Genomic DNA, 16580 nt, shown 5'->3' on the forward strand with positions numbered 1-16580 from the left:
AATGAAATGAGATGAAATAAAGATGATTAATTTGAGACATTAATCAACTGGGATGAAATTAAATGAAATGAGATTAGATGATATGGTATGAAATGTAATCTCAGTAAAATAGTGGTCATTTTTTTGTTTTGTTTGTTTCAATTATTTCATTTGTTTCATTTTCCCACATTTGTGCACATTGTGTAAAATTCTTGCTAAAACATTCTTACTTAGCGTCGGGATACCGTGATCATGCGGCGGCTCTCCCGGGTTGCGGTTGCCCTTGCGATTTTTTTTATATTTTATATTTTTTATAAGTTTCAGTTCTGCCGTGTGTGACTTGCACACACACACATTTTATATATATATATCTGTTTTTATGAAAAATGATTTTATGAAGTGAAATGAAGATGATTAATATGAAACATGGCATGAAATTAAATGAAATGAGTGAGATGAGATGATATGGGATGAAATATAATCTCAGTAAAATGGTCATTTACTGAAACTTTTTCAATGGACTTTTTGGAAGATCCCGAGAAGTTACGTTCAGCGGCTTTATTTCATTTTCCCACATTTGTGCACTTTTAAGCTGCTTTCAGACTACGCTATACTATAGTGCCATATAGTGTAGCAGCCTATACTTAGTCAATAATTTAAAGTACAGTACAGTGTGAACGTGTCCATAACAATGGCGTGCGATATTGTTGTGCTATGGTTTTTTTAATTTATTGTTTAGATGGGTGGACGAGCTGACAGCCCACAGGTGTTAAGACTCAACGATCTGCAAGTGTTGAGAGCAGACCGCGGGCCCAAGGAATTTAGGGCCTACCCACTAAACGACTCCCCTGCACTCTTACACCCGGCGTCCGATCTCCGTCCGGGGTCAGAGTAGGAAGGTTCCCGCGGTCAACACTACAACCAGACACGCGGCGCCACCCCGAGGACGCCCGACCGACGCGTCGTCCCGTCCTCCTGGTGCCAGCGCGCTAGAGTGACGGTAGCGTGCGGCGCAGTCTCAACCCCTTAGGTCGCCCCGGGACCATCACCGGGAGGAGACTGCCTCCTCATAGGGGTCGGAGCTGGACAAACGCCCTCCTCCGACCCCTGGCTCGACGGCGGCGGCACGGCGCCGAGAGGGAGGAAGAGTTCTCCCTCTCCCGTTCCACCGCCTCCTTCTGTGAGATGGTGGACTCGCAGAAGTCGAGCATCGCCTGCCAGGACTCATCGCTGCCGAGCATCGCAGCCACGACGGTCGGAAGCGACAAGTCCGGTCCTATTTTTGCAACGAGGACGCGGCGCTGCTCCGCGAAAGCGGGGCAGTACGCGAGCGTGTGTACTCGAATATATTAAGTGTATAATCTATGCTGATCACACAGTAATTTATTTAGAGACTTTTTGGCGGGAACGTGAGGAGTGAAGTTGTGTGATTTGTTTTATTTTGTCTATTTAGTGTTTCTTCGGGTTTAAATGTGTAATAATGGTGGTTTATTAACTGTTTAATATCTGTGAAAGTGCACAAACGTGGGAAAATGAAACAAAGCCGCTGGACGTAACTTCTCGGGATCCTCCAAAAAGTCCACTGAAAAAATCTTAGTAAATGACCACCATTTTACTAAGATTATATTTCATCCCATATCATCTCAATTCATTTCATTTAATTTCATCCCAGTTGATTAGTGTCTTAAATTAATCATGTTCATTTCATTTCACTCCATAATATCATTTTTCATAAAAATATGAATAATATAAATTAAAATAAGACATAAGTTAAAGGTCTCAGTTACCAGGTCATAAAATCTCTTAAAAAAAAAATTATTTAGAACCTATGTTTAGAACTTAGAAGTAAATCTAAAAAAATGTGAATGGAACCTTTGTCAAAGAAAATTACACATAAATATTCATTCAATACCAATATTAATTCGGAATGTATTCATTAAAACTTTTTAGGACATTCTCAAACTTTATGCACAATGTAACTATAACCTTTCGTAGAAGGAAAACAAGCTTAGGATTATGGGTATGGATGTGGTGTAACATTTATTAAATAACAGTAGATTTTGTTTGAAAGCCTTTACTTTGCTCTTTGAAATATAACTACAAATAGAAACGTACTGCTATGATTTAAGTAACGAAAAAATAAAGTGCAATGGATTTTTTTGTTGTTGTATAAGTTTTTTATTTAAATCCGCTAAGAACTAAGAACATAAGTAAATAGTAAAAAGTAAAAATAGAAATAGTTTTTTTTAAATATATTACAGCATGAAGATATTAACAGAGATATAAAAATTAAAATAGAAAAATATTGGTCAAATGAAGTGTTGCACAGAGAAATCAGTAATGCCGATCCTGTCTACTATGTTTTACCTATGTTCCCTTATCCTTCTGGTAACCTGCACATGGGACATGTTAGAGTGTACTCGATATCTGATGCATTAACACGCTTTCACAAGTTAAATGGATACAAAGTAATACATCCAATTGGTTGGGATGCATTTGGTTTACCTGCTGAAAATGCTGCAATCGAAAGGAACATACCACCTTATAAATGGACAAAATCTAATATAGAGAAGATGAAACAACAATTGTTACAGTTGGGTTTTGAATTTGACTGGACTAGAGAAATATCAACTTGTAACCCTCATTATTATAAATGGACACAGTACATATTCTTGAAGCTGTTGGAAAATGGCTTAGCTTATCAATGTAAGGTACTTATTCAATTAAGGTATCTTAATATTAAAAGAATTCAATCTCACACATCTTATAATCATTTAAAGTAATACAATGTGCGTAATAGAACCAAATTCACAATACTTTAATAAAAAAATTCATAGACTTATCTTCCAAAGAAATATAAAATAAATATTTTTGGATGAGAACTAATACGAAAAAAATTCAATTAAATATAATTTTGTTATATTGTGGACCAAGTTTATACACAGTGTTGACAATGATCAGTAAGATTGGTTATTTAATTCCAGGCTGAAGTGAACTGGGACCCTGTAGATCAAACAGTATTAGCTGATGAACAAGTGGATGATCTTGGTTGTTCATGGAGATCTGGGGTGAAAGTAGAAAAAAAGTTACTGACTCAATGGTTTATCAAAACTACTAAGTATGCCAAAAAATTATTAGATGGATTAAAAGACAAAAGCTTAGAAAACTGGAAGGACATAATTAATTTGCAAAGACACTGGATTGGTGATTGTGATGGCACAGTAGTAACATTCAAGTTAAATGTTGATGGAACCATGAAACTATTTGATGTATGGACTAAAAATCCCTATAAATATATACATGGTACTTTTATAGTAATGAAAAGTAGTCATCCTCTGTTACAAGGGCATACATACAACTCTGGCCTGTCCTGTCTAAACCCAATAACAGACTCAGAAATGCCTGTCTACATGTGTGATACTGTTGAATATCCAGAAGGTAGAGATGTTTTGATTGCTTGTCCAACTCAAGATGAAACAGATAATCAAATTGCACAAGCCTTGCAAATTTCCATAGATCAAGAGAATAAAAAAGACATAGCTATTGAAAGTGACAGTTTAAAAGCTATAGAGATTGCTAGGAACAAGAATGTAGGTGGTCACTTTGTTAGTTCCAAACTTAAAGATTGGCTCATATCCAGACAGAGATACTGGGGTACACCAATACCCATAATCTACTGTCCCAAATGCAATATTGTTCCTGTTCCTTATGAAGATCTGCCAGTTGTATTACCAGAACTTGATACTCACTCAGGCATCCAAACATTACAATCATTAGATAATTGGGTCAATTGTAAATGTCCTAAATGTCACTCGAATGCTAAAAGAGAAACTGATACAATGGACACATTTGTTGACTCTTCCTGGTATTTTTATAGATTTTTGGATCCTAAAAACGAATTTGCTCCTTTTAATAAAGAAAAATTGAAAAATTCTACACCAGTTGACATTTATATTGGGGGTAAGGAACATGCAGTGCTACATTTATATTATGCTCGGTTTATGAGTTATTTTTTAAATTCTTTGGGAATGACTTATGTTGAAGAGCCTTTTAAAAAATTGTTGGTACAAGGGATGGTAATGGGACAATCTTATAAAGTTAAATCTTCTGGTAAGTATTTACCACCTGAAAATGTAGAAAAATTTGGAGAAATTTATAAAGAAAAAGGCACAGGTGAACCAGTATTAGTTCAGTGGGAAAAAATGAGCAAATCAAAATACAATGGTGAAAATCCTGAAAGACTCCTTGAGTCTTATGGTTGTGATATGACAAGACTTTTAATACTAGCTGATGTACCACCAGGTACACCCAGGCGTTGGTCTGATGCAAGTGAGTTCATGATATTATTTTTCTTTTTAAATCCATTCATTTTAGATCTAAATATCAGAAAAATTTCAAATGAATACCCCACAAATTGTTATATTTTTTAGCATTGCCTGGGTGTTTGAACTGGCAACATCGTCTTTGGATGACTATGAGAGAATTTCTAAAATATCGTGCGAATAACTTTGAAAGTAATAGCTTGAGTCCTGAAGAATTCAAAAAAATTGAGAGCAAAATCTGGGAAAACCGAAACTATTTTACTGCTACCACTACATATCATTTCAGGGACACTCAAAAACTCAGTGTTGGCATTTCCCGACTTCAAAGCTTAACAAGTACTCTACGGGTAAGGCAAGATTGGTTTTTTTATAAAAAAAAATCCAATACATATACCTCAAGCTATTGCCTCTATTTCCTTATCGCCTACTTGTAGTAGAAGTATCCTTACCTGTTTTTATATGCCACTTTAAAACCTAGGCAGTATCTCATCACGTCCTATCCCGCAAGCATTGATGGTGAGTATTGGCGGCGGTACCGATCAATAGGACTCTCCGTTTCTGCGACAGCTGATTACGATAGCTGATCAGTTTTCACTCATTATTTACAATTGCACACATATAGCCTGCTTAATATACTGTGCTTTTCATGCGATTACTCTGTTTCGTCTTTTATTAATTTTTTAGCCAGACGGTCCATCTGATGATAAGTGATTATCGTCGCTCATGGACTTCAGCAATGCCAGGGGCACAACCTAATCTCTGTCTACTGCAAAGTCTACGAATAAATGAAATATTCTGTATAATAAAAAAAAAAAACTTTTAACTAAATTAATATCGCCGCATAAACATGTGTTTTCCCTTAATTCCAGAACAATATTCCACCTGAAGTGTACGCGAGAAGCAAGGAATTCGAATTAGCTTTGGCGGCTCTTATTATAATGGCATCTCCTATTACTCCACACTTTTGTTCTGAATTGTGGGCTGGATTATTATCGGCTCCGCATCGAATCTCTTCACATAATTCTACAATTAACTGGGAGAACAATGTATTAGAACAGAACTGGCCCGTTGTTGATGATCACTACAAATTGTCATTTTTGTGCAAAGTAAGTTTGATTTTATCGTAACGGAATATCGAATGAAAAAATATGATATCTAAACAGATACAGAAATCTAACCTAATTATGAGAAGTCATGTTGCCGGCTCGCAACTAGACACAATAATACACCACCAGATATAAATAATAAAATAATGTTAAGTGTGGGTATCTAAATATAATTAATTTACTAAATTTTTATTAATTTATTAATTTACTAAATTAAATACTAATTATAATTAAGTCATAGCTTAAAGGATAAGAAGTCTAATCTAATATGTGCCGTCACATACGTGTGCACAAATAGCTTCCACAAAGAAGGATTTTTTTATCTTTCAACCATCAAACTCGCTTAATATACAAATTTTACGTAACTACTAGTGACAGGACGTATTTGTAAGCGCGCTCGGGTACATACCACCATCCCGGCTATTTATGCCACAAAGCGGTTTTAGTTTCGGCATGTAGGGACAGCCGTTCAACAGTAGAATTCAGAATTTGATATTATTCTCAAAGTGGGTGGTGAAATTCACGTCAGTAAACACATTACACTGTTTTTTTATTGCTTAGATTGGTTTGACGAGTTCACAACCTGGTGTTAAGTAGTTACTGGAGCCATCTGGAGACATCTAAACGTAAAAGCGCCACCCACCTTGAGATATAAGTTCTAAGGTCTAAGTATAGTTATAACGGCTGCTCCACCCTTCAAAACGAAACGCATTACTGCTTCACGGCAGAAATAGGCGGGGTGGTGGTACCTACCCGCGCGCACTCACAAGAGGTCCTACCACCAGTAATTACTCAAATTACAATTTTGCTGGTTTGATTTTTATTACACGATGTTATTCCTTCACCGTGAAAGTCAAACGTGAAGATTACTTAAGTACGTATTTCATTAGAAAAATTAGTACCCGCCTGCGGGATTCGAACACCGGTGCATCGCTAGATACGGATGCCGTGAGGTCTTTTGTCATCCTACACCAAAACTGTATAACGTTAAATTGCAGGTAGACGGAGCAGATAGATGTGAATTAAAAATTAAAGCGGCTGAACTTAATAATTTACACGAAGAAAGAGCTTTGCAAGTCATGCTTAACGAAGAAAGTGTACAAAAGTGGACACGGAGAGGTGTTTTACGTCAAAAGTATGAATTGTATCCGGGTTGTCGGGCCATACTGCATATATTCACGAATAAGAAACAAAAACAAGTAGAAGAAGTTTAAAATAACACAAAATAACATTATTTCGTAGTTATTGTTAAGAATTGAGTAATATTGTGATAATATGAACTTTAATAAATCACAAAACTAAACAGGATGTTTTATTTGAATTAAATACATATCGCATAGGTATATACAGGAACATACAGATTGTCAACAAATCTAATAACAATTATATTGATAGGTACTTAAATCCTAAGGGTGGTAAAAAAAACGATTTCTAATTACGCAGTTCGTTTCACAAAATAAAAAGAGCAAACATTTAAACCTCATTGAAATCACGTTACGGTTTAATGTTGTTTTCTAGCCCCGTCTCTCTTCAGAGATGAAAATAAGCACTAATTATTAATTTGATTGGTGAATAAAGTAAGTTTCCGGCTTATCTACTGTTTTTTAATCGTTTTCCGGTAAATATTTCATCTTTGTACTCTCGTAAATTTGCCGCCGAATCCTGAGAATTGAACAAATAAAAATTATTTTATCTTAAACTATGTATATCGCTGATTTCTTATAAATAACATCCATTCTGAATAGCTATAAATTCTATATATTGTTAAAAAGCATCATATTCTGATTTTGGTAAATGAATGAAATTGAAATACCTTTTTTGCTTCTCGCCATTCTAATGCGCGAAGACGGGCTAAACCTTTCAGATTTCTATCAAGAATATTCAGGAAATCTGCTCTAGATATCTTAGGTGTTGGTGTAGTTCCATTTACAGCAATAGTTTCTGTCGTCGCAGTCTGCAAATGACTTCAAATTTAAGAAAAACCCTCTTTACATGGTCCCCAGAGAGGTGGTTTCACGTCTTCCGTTGCAGGGGTAATCGTTTTTTAGACGAATTTTCATTCTTCAGAAACGTAAGGTGTTTCGTTGTTAAATACATAATAAATAATCGTTAAATATTTTTTGGGTTTTCGTGGGTATTTGCGTATTTTTGATATACGTATCAGAATATTGTAATAATGAACAAAATCTGTGATGTTTCAAGATTATATTGGTTTTCTGCCTAATATTTCTGGTAACTATAGAAGTGTTTGTTTGTTTGAACGCGCTAATCTCAGAAACTACTGGTCCGATTTTAAAAATTCTTTCAGTGTTAGATAGACCATTTATTGAGGAAGGTTATAGGCTACATAACATCACGTCAAGATAAGAGCACCAATAAAATTAAATAATGTTTCAAAATCGGGGTTTTTTCCCTTTTGAGAGCTTCAGTTGCGTGCGCTGCGGAAACGGTTAAAGTTTCGCTAAAATAATGTGTGACAGAATTGTTCCCCTTTAAATGATCTAAAAAAAGTCCTTGACAGCATATGTCTATATGTTAAGGTTGGTTCACTATAACGTTTTTTATGCTAACAAAATGTGTGCTAAAACAAAGCATTATTTGTGAAGGTGTTTTTGTAAAGATGATATTAATCCTTATCCAAATAAATACGTATTCATTACAACATTGAAACGCCCAAATCACTTCAAGATAGGCTTCGACAATTATAGATTTTTCTGGATTTCTCCAGGATCCCATCATCAGGTCTTGATGATTAAAGAACAATTCGAAGTCTACCCTTTCGAACAAAAAACAGAAAAGAGAATTATCAGAATCGGTTCAAGCATTATCGAGAAATCGGTGAACATACATAGATAAAAAATGGTGGTCGAATTGATAGATTTTGGTACCTTAAATAAATAGCTCCTTAACATTCTATTATTCAAAAATATTTTCACTTTCTACGTTAATGAAGCTGCGGGTAAAATTTAGCGTTATGCCAAAGTACCTAACTATTCCACGCGGACGAAGTTGCGGGTAAAATCTAGTTTTTTTTTTTTTTTATTGCTTAGATGGGTGGACGAGCTCACAGCCCACCTGATGTTAAGTGGTTATTGGAACCCATAGACATCTACAACGTCAATGCGCCACCCACCTCGAGATATTAGTTCTAAGGTCTCAGTATAGTTACAACGGCTACCCCACCCTTCGAACCGAAACGCATTACTGCTTGACGGCGGAAATAGGCGGGGTGGTGGTACCTACCCGTGTGGACTCCCAAGAGGTCCTACCACCAGTAAAAAAAATAATAATAAAGTTAATAATAATAATGAAAAAAATTCAAAGTTTTTTCAAACAGTATTTTATCTATATTTGAGCGGTAAAGTATCTGGAAACAGTAGGTACTAAAATTAAAGTTATTCCAGAATTGCCTTGACGAACTTAACGTTTAAAATCGAAACTCAAATGTCAAAAGCTCTAGATTGTTTCGTTAAAAAATGTATGATTGTTTAAATAGTACATAGAATAACTTTATTCCTATACTTAATCTACTTACATAGAAATAAACCTGATGATATTACACTTACATTACCATCGGAAAATTGATTGTTGACTAAATCAGAAATTTGACTGTATGCACTTTTGGTATCGTTGACTTGCTGAAACAAGATTTTTATTGTTATTATGAGAAAGCACGGTTTCGGCCATACAAACATATTGTTTTCCGGTTTCCGCCCGGGACAGAAATGAAGCCGCCAGCGCAAAAGTGGCCTTACCTACAGTTTTCATATTTGTGCTTATATAATGCAATTTACTTAAAACCTAATAAAATTTGATGCAAAACCGGCCTATCCCTAGTTCCACCCATATATAACAGATGCCTTTGTAAACATTATTTTTGCACATATTGTTTCTGCTTACGAAGTAGTGTAAACGTAAATTCAAATCTCATTAATTCCATACTAACTATGATAAGCTTAGGTCACTTTTGCGCTGACGGCCACAAATGACCTTTTGTGTTCTACAACTGTCATATTCATGTTTTTTTTTAAAATCCACATACAGTACCTTAGGCAGCAGGATATTTATAAAATGTTAATTGGCTTACCTCTTTAATAAGATTAAATACAGTCCCGAAGAAACCCCATTTTGGCTTCGTTGCAATGGAGTAACCCGCTTTAATTGCAGATTGTCTCTGATATCGGTCCTTGCTTATTATATCATCTGCTGTTGGCTAAAGGAAGACAAGACCATTAACAAACTTAAAAAAACAGTTGCGCCTTTATTAGTCTTTAAGATTTTATATTTATTTTGTTTTAGTATGATTAGTTTGATAAGAAAAAAACGTTCCGCATTTAAACAGCATTAAGCTACGATTTTCTGCGGTGTTCTGCGCAACAAGAAAACAATTACTTAAAACAAAAACACGTTTCATTGTACAAATACAAAATATGTTTAAAAAAAGTACTGACTTCGATCGAGATTCGATCCAGGACACAGGGGCATGATACCAAACGAAAGCAGCTATTAAGTACATAAATAATAAAGATCGAATAAAGTAGCCGTGGTTGTTGCAAGAACCAATCGTCAGCAAGCAACGTTATCTTTCAAAAATGATTTCTTGAAGGGTCGCGTTTAAAAATGACAAATATTGAAAATCGTTCACATATTGTAGATAGTCATGTCACATAATCTTACTGGTGGTATGACCTCTTGTGAGTCCGCGCGGGTGGGTACCGCCACTCTGCCTATTCTGCCGTGAAGCAGTAATGCGTTTCGGTTTGAAGGGTGGGACAGCCGTTGTAACTATACGTGAGACCTTAGAACTTATATCTCAAGGTGGGTGGCGCGTTTACGTTGTGGATGTCTATGGGCTCCAGTAACCACTTAACACCAGGTGGGCTGTGAGCTCGTCCACCCATCTAAGCAATGATAAAAAAAAATCATAAATGCGGTATTAACCCGAAACTTTTCATAAAATTTAAAGAAATATTCGTTTTATTCTTTAATCATGTTAATAAATTAAAATCAAAGACATCTAAAAACTCGTACTATTACTAGACTACTACTAGAATATAACTATATACAAGCGCAAAATACAAACTTATTACATTGCCAACCAAATTATTTAAATAAATAATTTAAACAACAACATTTCAATTCCTGAAGCTAATAAGGGCATAATGCACAGCCACGTTCATTGAGTTTATTAGAATGTATTTTTTGCTGATATAATGCTTGTTTCCAACAATATTACTGTGTAAACTCAGCAATTTTTGATTGATTATGTAAAGGTTTTCATTAAGAGCGCTCGAACTTAAAAATAAAATTTAAAAAAGACCAGTCCAAGTAATATTGCCAATATATGCATACATCATAGAAGGTTCGGGGCGTTAAGAAAATGGACGTGGCTTAGACTGATCGAATTATGATTTGATTACAGCATTGTTTTTAAAAATCGACTCTTTTTCTGTTTTTAGGGCTCGGAACCGAACCTCCTGCAAAGTTATCGCCTAGCGAGCACTCATAATCTGTGCTAGGTAGGTACTCCTCGGTGGCCGAAGATGTTGGAGCCTCCAATTTAGGAGGGCCGTGGTAGAGACGTGATTTCACCGCTTGGCGGTCTCCACCTACGAGCAACGGACCGTTGAAGCGATCGGCCCGGTCCTCACGGACTTGGTGAATCGCGACGTCGGCCGAAGGGAGCCATCTGAAGGGATTGCCATCACTTCAGTGGCTACGACGAGGACACGGTGTCGGCATCGTAACTGGTCCTATTTGCGCGACGGAATATGAAGCTGCCCCAGCCACATAAAAATCCAACCTTGATTCAGGTGATATAACTTTCGCAAAGGAACCGTTCGCCAAACTAAAATCACAAAGTACGATCTCCTAACAAAATTATTCATTACACTTCTTCATGTGGTGCTTAAGCACATCTTTGTACCTGAGGAGTTATCCGCTACGGTTACGCTTGCCTTCCTCAAGTTCAGAGAAAAAGATGCACTTTGTTGTATGGTTATCTGATATCCGCGATACGTGTCCACACCAACGGAGTTGCCGTCACATGATATATATTTTAATCTCCATGATATTAGCTCCCCGTAGCACTTCTGTATTCCGAATACGATCATACCAGCTGATGGTAAGTATTGCACAAAAAAGCGGTCAGTTGCGCAGGGTATATTAAGGTGTATATCCTACGCGCGAGACATAAGTGCACTTATGTTTGTCCTTCTCGATCCACTGGAACGGAGACGGTTACAGCTGTGGAAAGACTCGGACAGATGGATATATTATGGTAAAAACTAACAGGGAGTTAGTACTTTTTCATAGTCCCTTAATCACCCACGGGCAGATATGCGGTAGTGCTACTCGAGTCCGCCGACGCCACACGGCAAATATTTTATAAATCAAATCAAGAACTCATCATTTATTAATTTTAAGTCGCCCCGTTGATCTACTGGTTATTAACATTGGTTACAGTAGGTACCATAAAATCGAATTGTTAAGGAAACAATAATCTTTCTCTCTCTTTTCTTTTCTGCGTTTAATGTGGTACATTTATACATTATACCTACTGTACTGTACTGGTAGGAGTAAGAGTTTGAAGTCGTCGTGGCCTAAAGGATAAAGACGTCCGGTGCATTCGTGTTGAGCGATGCACAGGTGTTCGAATCCCAGGCGGGTACCAGTTTTGCTAATGAAATACGTAGTCAACAAATGTTCACGATTGACTTCCACGGTGAAGGAATAACATCGTGTAATAAAAATCGAACCCGCAAAATTATAATTTGCGTAGTTACTGGTGGTAAGACCTCTTGTGAGTCCGCGCGGGTAGGTACCACCGCCCTGCCTATTTCTGCCTTGAAGCAGTAATGCGTTTCGGTTTGAAGGGCGGGGCAGCCGTTGTAACTATACGTGAGACCTTAGAACTTATATCTCAAGGTGGGTGGCGCGTTTACGTTGTGGATGTCTATGGGCTCCAGTAACCACTTAACACCAGGTGGGCTGTGAGCTCGTCCACCCATCTAAGCAATAAAAAAGTAACGCCATCTATTGTCAAATAGCGGAAACGCCGAATGTACTCGACGATTCTAGGGATGTCGTATCGACAATAAAAGCGTTGCAGAGATGGCACGCAGTCAGTCAGTAATCGGAACTACTCGAAGCGAAACAGCAAACGGATCACCTGAAGCGAAGCAGAAGAACTGAATTGAGAATTTTAGTGTTTGTGAAGTGTTTTAAGTGTTCTAAGTGCTAATACAGTGTTAACTTGTAATTGGGTAGAATTTTATTTATCCCGAACCTCAATGCCTAACAATATTATATTTCTTAAAAACTAAAGTAAGCCGTCGACGTCCCCAATTTTCAGTACAGCGCGGATCCCGCACATAAGCGATGTTTTGTTCTGTTATAACATCAAAAAAAAGTTGCTACATACTGGTTGTGCTGTGAAGTGTGGAGCTATGATAGCAACGATGAGAATGGCGACTAGTGCGAAGTTCCGGAAAGCCATTCTGATTTTTTCGCAAGCTCCGCTGCTACGCCTATGTGAAAATATTACTTGGATAAACATTGTGAAAAAAATCGCTACGTTGTTTTGTACTCTTAACTGTGACAAGGTCAGATATATAGTAGTTATTTTACATTTCACAACTATCCGATTAACATAACGTACGTCAAGTGTTTTCATCGCAATTTTTAAAGAACTCTTCAATGAACAACGCCGGGAACCTACAGGAATCATGGCATAAAACAAAAACAGTACCTATATATCTGCCGCTTGTGATTTCTGATACTATAGCGTTTTATACGTCATGCAAAAATCTTATTTTACGACTACTGTAGTATTTCCTCTATTATTTATACTTCCAGCACTGGACATATTCAACCGTACTTATAAATAAGTTAAAACACGGGGTCCAAAGTCTCACCAGGAAACAGGAGGCGGCATCCTGCCTTTACTATAGTTTCACTGTTCATGAATACCATGGCCATACAAAAGATCTAGCTACAAAATATTGTTGTAATTGTTAATGTAGAAGATGCGTCTATTCTCACAATTAATTGATGTTCTCTATGTTTTAGCGAAGATTTTTAGACTTATTTTACCTAATAAAATAATATTGTGATGTTTCTTGATATTACGAGTACCTTCTTAATAATAATTAACCACCTTAACAAATGCCTATATAGTAATAACTAATGAATACATAGTACTTTTATATTATCTGAGAAAAAAATCCTGTAGCATTTTACGGTCAAAATTGTAACGAATGATACATTGCTACACAGTGCAGTAAGAATAGTCTCGGTTAGCAGGTAAAAATAGCATCAAAGAGAAAGATTAGGCTAAAAAAGCCTAAATATAGGCTAAATAAGCTCTCATCGACAAATAAGATTTAAGATCAGTTTTCACAAATACCGTTTTGAAGCTTTTGACTACAGCATGTGTTCATAGTCATACTAGTCGTCAGATGGTCGTTACATCAGACGTTTTTCCTCTTTGACAATAGAAGCTTTAATTCTCTTCACACTTCAGACTTTAAAATATCGTATAATTAAGGATATAGAGCAAAAAAAAAGAATACCATTCGAGTTATGTTGAAGAACCAGTTACCTAATTAATAATTCAATTCAAGTTCCTAAAAATGACGAAAACGATTACATTGCTTATGCATTACAGGTGTCCACATAATTTAATTATGTACTCTGGTTCAAAAGGTATTTACTTGTTTCAACTACTTTTAATCCAAAATCTTAAATCTTTAAAAAAAGTATTTTGGTGATAAATTTTTGGTCTAATATGTTATATTAAATTTTGTTATGGAACTATTTATATAGAAAATGAAAAATGCTAAGTAAGCTGGTTAGTCAGTTCTTTACTCAGATTTTTTAATCCCCACCTTGTTCTTAAAAGTATAATTTATTTTGTAATACATACTGGGCTCCTTGTTTTTATTATTTTTTTATTTAATTTTTGTTTTACTTTATTAGCGCTCCAATATATTTCGAAGGCAAAAAACAATTTAATTTTCTAAACATGCAATATGATTTATATAATTCACTTCATCGGATAGATTTACTAGGTTTACCTAAAGCACAAACCCAGCTTGAATAACAGCACTAGGAGGTGCGCTGACGCACCGGCTTCACACGCAAAGCAATCGGAGGCACTGGCAGTATATTGATCCGTCAGCGTTAAAGCCCACACCACTTACTACCACAGCACTAACGAGGCCAAGGCCGCACAAAGTAGGTATTCGTTATGTCAGATTGCGTTCTACTTATGCAATGCGCCGCAGTGCAGTTCGATGGCCCGTCAATTCTAGTTTGTAAAACTTAGCGCAATATTTTAATTTTAAAATTTATTTGTTTAATTTGTAATAGTTCATGCTTTTCTTAAGTAGTTAGGTGAAAGATCTCAGGACTTACTTATTGTAAAACCCATCAACCCAACCATGAGACATAACGTCGACATAACGTTTTAATGACTGCTCTACCCTTAGTGACGGCTTCTTTTTTTTTCTTCTTTTTTATTGCCTTTGTAGGCAGAAGTTCGTACGGCCCACCTGATGGTAAGTGGTTACCGTCGCCCATGGACTTCAGCAATGCCAGGAGCAGAGCCAAGCCGCTGCCTACTGCTTAATACTCTCCACAAGCCTCGTTTGAAGAATGATATGTCATAGCGCTCGGGAAACACTGATATAGTCATGCATAGCACCACAATCCTGTTATTTTTTGCCGCGAAAGATATTTGTATGCCTTCAAATGTAGCTGACACCTTATGTTCCTGGATCGTCCGAATTTTTTTCCCTACCTATGATGATGATACCTATGATTACTGGTAACGTCTACCACCCTATTTCTGCCGTGCAGCAGTTGAAGCGGAAGAAAACGCAGTAGTGCGTTTCAGTTTGAAGGGTTAGGCAGCCGTTGTAACTATACTGAGATCTTGGAACTCGTATCTCAAGTTGAGTTGCGGCATTTACGTTGTCGATGGCCTCCGGTAGCCACTTAACACCAGGTGGGCTGTGAGCTCGTCCACCTATCTATGCAATAAATTTAAAAAAATGTCTTCAGAGGCTATATCAGCGTTACCCTAGCGTGTAGGTGAGCTCCCGGAGCTCAAACCGGAGGTGTTGCTAACACTAGCCCTAGGAAAAGCAGTGCTTCGCAGAATTTACCACCGGATCGAAAACGCGACCCACTGAGAAGATCCGGCGAGAAACTCAGTGGGCTGTGTCTGTGTCAGATCGTCGGTGGAAATTACATTATTGTTCACGTTTTCTATAGGTTACACCAACCATTTAAATTCAGGTAAGCTCATAGATGTTTGGCTCTACAACCCTTTTTGTACTATGGGCAAGTCGTGACTCGTGACCGTTAATTAGTATGGATGTTGTGACGCACATAAATTAATTAAAAATTCATATTCAATACAAATGCGTAGTCTTCCATAGTAAAAACAAGAGAAAATACGCATTCATGAATTATTTGGAATGTTGCCTATATGAATTTATCGGAATTTTTATATTCTTAAGCTGGTATTATTCCAAAACTTAGAAGAGGATACCACTTCGAAAAGAAAAATCTCAAACTACTGAAAATCGCAAACATTTTACAAGTTTAGATCACTACAAACAAAATGAAAATTGTCATTTTGAATAAGGTTGTGGCGGTATTTTTGTTAAATCAATATCAATCTAATTAAAAGTGTCATTTGAAATCGTAGTGACTAGTGATACAGCGTACGCGCAAGATAAAGCCGCTCAAAAATAAAGTTTTAAAGTTTATGTGAATTTAGACCCGCGTTTTGGGTTCTCTAGAATGTTTCCGGTCAAAACCAAGATCAAGAATATTTAAAGCGATTATGATTTCTAGTCAAAAGTCTATTTGGTTGAAACTTAAAATTTCTTTTTCGTAAATTTACGGTGTCTATGGTGTAACTACCTCGGTCATTGGCATATTATTGAAACTTCAAATTAATTAGAATAAGCCTTTAGCCTTACACGTTAAAAAATGGCCCTAATCTATGACGTGAAGTCGGGAGGCCAAACACAAGACTAATTGAAGTCGTCGTGGCCTAACGAATAAGACGTCCGGTGCATTCGTGTTGAGCGATGCGCCGGTGTTCGAATCCCGCAGGCGGGTACCAATTTTTCTAATGAAATACGTACTCAATAAATGT

General features: G+C 36.7%; 2 protein-coding genes across 2 annotated transcripts; one reads left to right on the plus strand and one right to left on the minus strand.

The window, feature by feature from the left end:
- Positions 1–1380: 1380 nt before the first annotated feature.
- On the plus strand, positions 1381–6710 carry LOC101736198 (leucine--tRNA ligase, mitochondrial). Its single transcript, XM_004930145.4, has 6 exons — positions 1381–1999; positions 2241–2690; positions 2964–4308; positions 4410–4648; positions 5171–5407; positions 6406–6710. Exons 1-6 carry the CDS (start codon positions 1907–1909, stop codon positions 6619–6621), a joined length of 2580 nt encoding a protein of 859 aa, XP_004930202.2. The 5' UTR covers positions 1381–1906; the 3' UTR covers positions 6622–6710.
- On the minus strand, positions 6707–14685 carry LOC101736330 (uncharacterized). The gene is made up of 6 exons (XM_004930146.5): positions 14485–14685; positions 12831–12936; positions 9495–9620; positions 8974–9045; positions 7221–7361; positions 6707–7069 (listed from the first exon to the last, which is right to left on the minus strand). The coding sequence occupies exons 2-6, from the start codon at positions 12903–12905 to the stop codon at positions 6998–7000; spliced, it is 486 nt and encodes a 161-aa protein (XP_004930203.1). The 5' UTR covers positions 12906–12936; positions 14485–14685; the 3' UTR covers positions 6707–6997.
- Between the last annotated feature and the right edge of the window lie 1895 nt (positions 14686–16580).

Source organism: Bombyx mori, chromosome 5, assembly GCF_030269925.1.
Source record: "Bombyx mori chromosome 5, ASM3026992v2".
Taxonomy (NCBI): Eukaryota; Metazoa; Arthropoda; class Insecta; order Lepidoptera; family Bombycidae; genus Bombyx; species Bombyx mori.

Bases quoted from the DNA above. Each gene is read 5' to 3' on its own strand.
- LOC101736198 (XM_004930145.4), top strand. From the start codon at position 1,907: ATGTATTCATTAAAACTTTTTAGGACATTCTCAAACTTTATGCACAAT. The intron at 2,691-2,963 runs GTACTTATTCAA...ATTTAATTCCAG, and splicing joins GCTTAGCTTATCAATGTAAG to GCTGAAGTGAACTGGGACCC. The intron at 4,309-4,409 runs GTGAGTTCATGA...TATATTTTTTAG, and splicing joins CAGGCGTTGGTCTGATGCAA to CATTGCCTGGGTGTTTGAAC.
- LOC101736330 (XM_004930146.5), bottom strand. From the start codon at position 12,905: ATGGCTTTCCGGAACTTCGCACTAGTCGCCATTCTCATCGTTGCTATC. The intron at 9,046-9,494 runs GTAAGCCAATTA...ATCTTGTTTCAG, and splicing joins TATTTAATCTTATTAAAGAG to CAAGTCAACGATACCAAAAG. The intron at 7,070-7,220 runs GTATTTCAATTT...TTCAATTCTCAG, and splicing joins AATGGCGAGAAGCAAAAAAG to GATTCGGCGGCAAATTTACG.